This window comes from Pseudochaenichthys georgianus, unplaced genomic scaffold, assembly GCF_902827115.2.
Source record: "Pseudochaenichthys georgianus unplaced genomic scaffold, fPseGeo1.2 scaffold_658_arrow_ctg1, whole genome shotgun sequence".
NCBI classification, from domain to species: Eukaryota; Metazoa; Chordata; class Actinopteri; order Perciformes; family Channichthyidae; genus Pseudochaenichthys; species Pseudochaenichthys georgianus.
Genome location: NW_027263213.1, coordinates 8,838 through 17,500, shown reverse-complemented (window position 1 = coordinate 17,500; position 8,663 = coordinate 8,838). Strand labels below are relative to the sequence as shown.

The following is an 8,663-nucleotide window of genomic DNA, read 5'->3' as shown; positions in this document are numbered from 1 at the left end:
TCGTCAGGTTGATGACTCTCTCACCTCGCTGACCTGCAACAGGAAGCTCTGACACACAGGGTGGGGTTAATGTGGTGGGCAGGTGGTTTTATTTGAGGGTAATTCGAGTTAAATAAAGCCACAGCGCCATCTAGTGGTCATGCTTTTTCATTGCATGTGAGCACAGTGAGAGTTTAAAGGGGCCCTCTCCTGCAGGGTGTTCGTAGGCCTGTCGCGATAAGCAATTAATTGACTTATCGTACGATAAATAAAAATGAACTTGGTCGTTCTGACCTCGATAAATATCCGTTTACATGCGTTTTTGTTTACATAAGGAGGTAACCAGCATTTTAGCCAGGTGCGCTGTGGCTGCCGGCCACTCTACTGGCAGGAGAGGACTCTTTAAAGTGGAGACACTACATACTGATATACACCTGAACATCAGCAGGAGAGGACTCTTTAAAGTAGATACGCTACATACTGATATACACCTGAACATCAGCAGGAGAGGACTCTTTAAAGTAGAGACACTACATTCTGATATACACCTGAACATCAGCAGGAGAGGACTCTTTAAAGTAGAGACACTACATACTGATATACACCTGAACATCAGCAGGAGAGGACTCTTTAAAGTAGAGACACTACATAGTGATATACACCTGAACATCAGCAGGAGAGGACTCTTTAAAGTAGAGACACTACACACTGATATACACATGAACATCAGCAGGAGAGGACTCTTTAAAGTAGAGACACTACATACTGATATACACCTGAACATCAGCAGGAGAGGACTCTTTAAAATAGAGACACTACACACTGATATACACCTGAACATCAGCAGGAGAGGACTCTTAAAAGAAGAGACACTACATACTGATATACACCTGAGCATCAGCAGGAGAGGACTCTTTAAAGTAGAGACACTACATACTGATATACACCTGAACATCAGCAGGAGAGGACTCTTTAAAGTAGAGACACTACATACTGATATACACCTGAACATCAGCAGGAGAGGACTCTTTAAAATAGAGACACTACATACTGATATACACCTGAACATCAGCAGGAGAGGACTCTTAAAAGTAAGAGACACTACATACTGATATACACCTGAACATCAGCAGGAGAGGACTCTTAAAGTAGAGACACTACATACTGATATACACCTGAACATCAGCAGGAGAGGACTCTTTAAAGTAGAGACACTACATACTGATATACACCTGAACATCAGCAGGAGAGGACTCTTTAAAGTAGAGACACTACATACTGATATACACCTGAACATCAGCAGGAGAGGACTCTTTAAAGTAGAGACACTACATACTGATATACACCTGAACATCAGCAGGAGAGGACTCTTTAAAGTAGAGACACTACATACTGATATACACCTGAACATCAGCAGGAGAGGACTCTTTAAAGTAGAGACACTACATACTGATATACACCTGAACATCAGCAGGAGAGAACTCTTTAAAGTAGAGACACTACATACTGATATACTCCTGAACATCAGCAGGAGAGGACTCTTTAAAGTAGAGACACTACATACTGATATACACCTGAACATCAGCAGGAGAGGACTCTTTAAAGTGGAGACACTACATACTGATATACACCTGAACATCAGCAGGAGAGGACTCTTTAAAGTAGAGACACTACATACTGATATACACCTGAACATCAGCAGGAGAGGACTCTTTAAAGTAGAGACACAACATACTGATATGAACATTTAAATAATATGTCGTGTTTAAATACCTCGACTTCATCTGCCTCCCTCGCCTCGTCAGATTCTTCAATATCCTATAAAAACAGAAATGCAGAAGAGATGAACACGACGAGAATTAAATGGAGAATCTGCAAATGTCACAGTATGGACAATATCAAAGTTGTGAAGCAATGGTTGTATACTTTTTATGGATCAGTTAAATAAAAAATAAACTATGTACAAGCATCCAAATACTTTTTTCACAACAGTTCCCCAGATAGATGAATATAAATCAAATTACATCCGATTCAACCTAAATGTTAGTTTGAATCATTTAGAGTAATTATTTGCATAAAAACACGATGCAATGGATACGAATTATAACATTGAATTCAAAGTTTTGCTACGGCAAATAAAATAATAAAAGAAATCCAGAACTCACGATACTGAGCGAGTTGCTCTCTCGGCTTTCTTCATCTCCCGACACTTTGTCCTCGGCGTCTTCAGTTCGGTTCAGGTCGTCGTCTCCATAGCTGTAAACCAGACCGCCGACTCGCCCCCCTGCTGAGACACAGGGGGAGTGTGGGAAAGATAAGATAAGACAGGGTTCCTGCAGGTTTCACCAACTCAGATGTAAGACTTTTTAACCTGTTAAGTCCCATGGCCCCCGCGGCGGCGAAGGCGAAACCAGACAACACACAACTTCACTTCACGGAGCCTAAACGTCTTACCGTTGCTGTTTTCTGATCAAAAGCCGTGTCCAATGGTAGGCCTGTCGCGATAATCAATAAATGGACTTATCGTACGATAAATAAAAATGGACTCGATAACTTTTCTGAGCTCGATAAATTGCCGTTTACATGCGTGTTTGTTTACATAAGGATGTGACCAGCATTTTAGCCAGGTGCGCCGTGAGGGCTCACACACAGACCAGGACACACAGCGTAGCAGCCAAATTAATAATACAGAGACAAGCCGGAGACAACGTGTGCCTGACTCGAGGGAATTTGAAGTTAATGGAATTGGTTGCAACATCTCCGGTGTGGGAATATGTTGGGTTTAAGCCAAATCAACGAGGCGAACCTACAGACTTGAATGAGACGGGCGGTGTGTCGCATTTGTTTTACAAAGGTAAATGTTTTGTCCAGTACTTTTGCCACACGAAGAACAGCATGAAGGGAAAGAGCATGTCAGACAGCTGGCTTTGAAATATGTGTCACAACATACGTCTGACCAGTTTTGACACCAGTATCTTTTAGATGGATGGATTATTGATTTTTGTCTGTGAGGGAGTGTGTCGTCTTTCAACCAGGAGGTTGTTGGTTTGATACGAGTCCGTGCAGTTAACATGGCGATGTGCCCTTGGGCAAGTTACTGAAGCCTGTGAGGGTGTGTGTGTGTGTGTGTGTGTGTGTGTGTGTGTGAGAATGTCAGTGTGTCTGCAGGGTCTTTGTCCATGCACTGAAGGACACACACACACACACACACACACACACACACACACACACACACACACACACACACACACACACACACACACACACACACACACACAGCTTTGAGGGGTCGAGAACACCTGGTAAAGCTCGATTAAGTACAGTCCATTTAACATTTTGAAGCCAAATTGGGAAATATGTTTTGGTACAGCAGCAGTGTGTGTAGGCGTTAAAATATGACAACGGATAAATACAATTAAATATTTGAATCCTACTTTTAAATTGTGTTGGCTGTAAGTTGGCCCTTTATGGTGTGATAGTCCACATATTTCACTTGCATACAAGTTCCTTTTTAGTTCTGCTATACTTTGTTTTAACATGCTGCTGGAATGAAAACAAACCTCAATTAAGGATCAATAAAGTATATCTTATCTTATTGAAAATGTGGAATGAAGTAGAAACAAAATTTAAAATAATAACTTGAAACAGCAAATGTCTACAGTAGAAAACACAAAGAAGACGCAATATAAAATATTCTGGAATAATGAAGATATTCTATGAAAACCAAAATACAGCAGAAACAGATATTTAGACTTTTACTACAAGAGAAGAGACATGTAAACAGGATAGTTTATAAGTTACACATGTGAAAGGAGGCTGTGGTAACATTGTAAGGTGAGTTTTGTAAAGGCTGTAGCAGCAGCCTTGAAGCTAAATTGAAGATGTTGTTATCAAATGAACGTAGAAAACATAGCCCCAATTACAGGAAAAGGCATGTCTTGCAAAAAACTATTTAAATATCTCTCTGAAATGTAGTTATATCATTAAACGGTGTAGCTTCGTGTGTTTCTGTTACGTCTCCTGGAAACTAACGTTAGCCAAGTTAGCATGAAGCTAACATTAGCTCCACATGAAAATACGATATTAGGGATATTTTCAGCCACTTTTTAATAAAACAAACTAACTATAAACATAAAGAGTGTTACCGGGCTCCTCTGGTTCTGGTTCTGGGTCAGAGTCCGGCTCTGAATCGTCTCCATAGTCCGCCAGAGAGGAGAGCAAAACACTCTTCTTACCGCTCGCTGCCATTACTGTGTGCGATTGTGCGTCAACGTGCCGTTAGCGGCGTAATGACGTCAGTGTAGGACGTAAGCCCAACGTGCACCTGGGAGATGTAGTTATTGTGGTCTTCTTCTTCCAGTTTTGGTTTAAAGAACGTTTGAGGTGTTACCGCCACACTCTGCTGGAGAAAAAGCAATGGCCATGAAGAAAGAAAATCCAGTATTTCATGAAAACTCAAATGAAGCTTGTTTATTGATCCTCACCAAGACTTTATAGGTTATTGAGATTGATCAAACCCTACCCACATTGTCTCTTACGTTTTTCTCTCTGTGTCTTGTATATTTGGCAAAGCATGTTTGGCCTCTGGTAGAAAACCACACACCACAGGCTGTTGCTATATAGACCTTTGTTGGGTAATTGTATTAAAAACATAGATTGTTTGTAGATGTCCCACTCGTTTTTGTGCATTTTTTACAATATCTCAACACCGTAATGCACTGCTGCATGGATTTGTACTTATCTGTCTATATTTTATATTATATTACTAATGTGTTCCTTTATTCTCTATATATAATAATAATATATTAATTTTGTTAGCGCTTTTACAGGTGCTCAAAGACGCTTTACAGATATAGTGAAAAGAAGAGAACAACAAATAAATATATATATAGTAAAATAAATATATAAGTAAAAAAAAAAATCAGTTTTTGTGAGTGTTTTGAAGGTGGTGAGGTCAGTGCAGTGTCTGATGGGTGGGGGGAGTGAGTTCCAGAGGGAGGGGGCAGCGACGGAGAAGGCTCTGTCCCCCCAGATCCGGTGCTTGATGCGGGTGGGGATGGATAGGAGGTATATATATATATATATAGGTATATCTATCTCTAAAATTGTAAATCCTGTTTGTGTTGTTGCACATTTCCTCTCCACATTACCTCTTTTAAATCAGCACAGCCCTCCACTTTAAATACAGTATATAGTATTTGTCATATGTACATATTATTAATTTGTTATAATAGTCTATATGCTATTTTTATTTCATTTGTTTCACTACTTATTCTTCTTTCTGTGTCTTTGAATGCACCACGTATACCAAAGCAAGTTGCTCGTATTTGTAAACTTGGTAATAAAACCGATTCTGATTCTGATATATTTAATAAGTTAGCATAGTCTTTATTATTGCATTATTTACCTGCTTTTTACCATTCGTACTGTAACGCTGTATATTACCCCGATCTCTGTGGGACGAATAAAGGAATTCTGATTCTGCTTCAGATCCAATAAGTACATCACATTGCATTGAGCTGACGCTTTTATCCAAAGTGACTTAATAAGTGCGTTCGACCAACAAGACTTCTCCCAGATCATCTGATATCAAATGAAATCAAAGTTTATTTAAAGAGCCCAATATGACAAAACATGTTTGTCTCATGGGCTTTTTCAGATTACCAAACATAGATTACAGTGAAAAAGATCATTAAAAAGACAAGAAATACAAATAAAATAGAAACAAATACAACAAGAAGACAGTAAATATACAATAAAAACAATAAAGTAACATAAATGTAGGAATCAGGAGGACAAATATAGCCAGCACTAACTATATAGACTTTATTTAAAAAGGAAGGTCTTCATCACGCTCCCTATAACAATAAAACGATCTATTGGTTGCTCGTAACATATGTGTGTTGTGTATAATTGGGTAGATCATTTGTTTATATATAATTTGTATACTATTTTTGTTTATCAATTTGATACTGCTTAAGTTTGTACAGTATCATAATTCTCTTGTTTAATTTCATTATTATTATTATTATTATTATTTTGTATTGTTTTAAACGTGTTAAATAAATCAAATCAAAAGGTCGAATGATCTAGATCACCCCATCCCTCTTCCTCTTCTTCTTCCTCGTCCTCTGGTTCTGGTTGCAGCAGCATCCAAACAGCAGAGCGAAGACGGTCAGACCCAGAAACCCGAGCACAAAGACTCCGATCACCACAGCGCCGCCCAGAGCCCAGGGTTCTTCCTGCAGCCGGGCCAGAACCCAGCCCGGATCCACACTGCAGGGCCACAGACACATGCCCAGAGGCAGAACATGGACATTAATCTCAATCACATGGAGAGTTTTTGTTTTTTAAGTATGTTAAAACAATACAAATTACACAATGAATACAAAATCAATTTCTGGTAGGCCTATATTGCAGATATTTTTATTTTCAAAGCAATTGGTCACATGCTGTTTATACTCATGTCTTTACAATTTATGCAGCCTATGGACCATACAGCGAAGCTAATTCCTTGTTGGCCTATATGTATATCTTCTTGTCAGTAAACCTGATTTTGAGTTCTTGTTATTTCAAATGTATATATATTTTAACCTTTGAAGTTATTTAGTCATCGGACATCTGGATCTTAAGTTATCAGAGAAACAAGCTTGGAAAGTGTTAGCGTTTAGCCAGCAGCCATTCTGCCCAGTGTCCACCAGAGAAATACTCATTTTAAACGCGAAACGGCTTTATTTAGAGTTTCTAATGGTTGTAATCAGTGTGTCCGGATATTTTGGATAGAGGAGATCTCTTTGGATATTTCGGCTGCTTGTAAAAAAATCCTGAATGTCTGGATTTTAAGTTATTATATATGACGTTGCTCTTATCTGGCAACCACAACACCAAATGTCCGACCAAAAAACGTGTATATTTATAAAGTGAAACTGCTTTATTTAGTGTTTTCACCCGTTTTACTTCTGGGTCAGTTTGTTTTGGGGAATGTATTACCTTCATGGATAATTCGGCTCTAAATGAAAACATTATAAAGGGCTGGATTTTAAGATATCTGTAAAACCAACGTTGTAACGTTGCTCTTATCTGGCTCACCAAATGTGCGCCGAAAAAAAAACCTTTATTTTGAAATTGAAACTTATTTTTTCAATTTTTTTCACAGGTTTGGCTGCCAGGTGAGTTTGTTTTGGAGATGATAATACTTCCATGGATAATTCGGCTCTAACTAAAAACCTTTTAAAGGGCTGGTTTTTAAGTTATCAGAGAAACAAGCTGTGATAACGTTGCTCGGCAAACACACCGCCCACTGTCCATCGCTTAAAGACTGATAACTTGACACTTTTTTACCGGTTTTTCTCACGGTATCCGTTTGTTTTGGAGAGGATAATACCTCTGTGAATAATTCGGCTCTTAATAGAAACCTTCTGAACATCTAGATCTTATGTTATCAGGGAAACAACGAGCTGAGAAAAGTTAGCTTTCATCTGACCGTCACACCACCCAGTGTCCACCGAGAAAAAGCTGATTTTTTACGCCAATCTACTTTGTTCAGTGTTTCTATCTATTTTAATCAGTGTGTTAGTTTGTTTTCAAGATGGTGAAACCTCTGTAGATAATTCGGCCCTGATAAACATATCCTGAACCATGAACACTAAAGTAATTCAAACAGAAGGTGCCTGCTTCGCCGCCAAAGTCCTACTTCATTTCCTGTTTTAGTTGAAAGCCCCCCTGTGGCAGCAAATAGCACGGTTTACAGTATACTTGTGGTAATCTGTAATGTGTATAGCCTATTTGACATAAGGCCTGTGTTTGAAGTAATATATGAGTGGTCCTGTAGACAAAAGAGGAATATTAGGTAGGTAGATATAAACTAGACAATATGTATTAAAAATGAAAAATAGGAACAAGTTTATTGAAATGAGTTCCCACCCAGACTGGGTTTAAGGGATATATTATGGAAAAACCAAAGAATAGTATAGAAATGTGTTTATTATAGGTGGGAATATCATCAAATTGTACACCCAGAATCCATGTAAACTGCCATTATCAGTTTAATTATAGCTATTTCTTTTATATTTAAAGGCTGAATACAAAATACATGTTTCCTTAATGACGCGTTAAAGCTCCAACCAAACAGCCACATTATATTTTGATGATAAACGACTGTAAATCCTTTATAAATGCAACACTTATTGTGGCCTTGTTTACACTCACTCACCTCCCCATGTTGTCTGGATGGTCCTCTCCGGGTTCACTGACACTGAAATAATAATCTGTGTGACGACAGATAGCTTCTGCTGCTGAATTACTTTAACAAAGCCCTCAGATAAACACGGACAGTTTGTCCACAGGCGAGATATTCTGCTTCCAGGTGACACTTCCAGTCGCTCTGTGTGGGCGAAGTCAAATGGACTTTTCCTGGTTAATGTTTAGTGAAAGTGTTCACTGGTGCAGGCAAAGGAGAGATGAACTGATAAGGAATGCATACAGGAGTGCAGGTGCACCAATGATCAATTTAAAGGACTCTTAAAGCCCATTTTCTCTCAAATTAAAGGATCAGAAACCTTTTGAGGCGTGCAATAAAAGGGACCTATTATGCTTATTTTTAGGTTTAATTTATGTATGTTTTGTCTCTACTTTAAAGAGTCCTTTCCTGCTGATGTTCAGGTGTATATCAGTATGTAGTGCCT

At 38.7% G+C, this 8,663-nt stretch overlaps 1 protein-coding gene and 1 long non-coding RNA gene across 5 annotated transcripts in view; both read right to left on the bottom strand.

Moving 5' to 3' along the window:
• sap30bp (SAP30 binding protein) overlaps positions 1-4,268 on the bottom strand; it is a 25,396-nt gene extending 21,128 nt beyond the window's left edge. For 2 of the 4 annotated variants that reach the window (XM_034079597.2, XM_034079599.2), the window contains exons 1-3: positions 4,125-4,268; positions 2,145-2,266; positions 1,753-1,797 (exon numbers count right to left, since the gene is read on the bottom strand). In XM_034079597.2, coding sequence (XP_033935488.1) covers positions 1,753-1,797; positions 2,145-2,266; positions 4,125-4,227 — 270 coding nt within the window. In that variant the 5' untranslated portion in view covers positions 4,228-4,268. The remainder of the gene's footprint in view (positions 1-1,752; positions 1,798-2,144; positions 2,267-4,124) is intronic. The other 2 variants (XM_034079598.2, XM_034079601.2) reach the window with 1 other exon arrangement.
• A 1,300-nt stretch (positions 4,269-5,568) lies between these two features.
• LOC117443694 (uncharacterized) lies at positions 5,569-8,439 on the bottom strand. The gene is made up of 2 exons (XR_004551708.2): positions 8,192-8,439; positions 5,569-6,255 (listed from the first exon to the last, which is right to left on the bottom strand). It is a non-coding gene; the product is annotated as an uncharacterized lncRNA (long non-coding RNA).
• Positions 8,440-8,663: the final 224 nt, after the last annotated feature.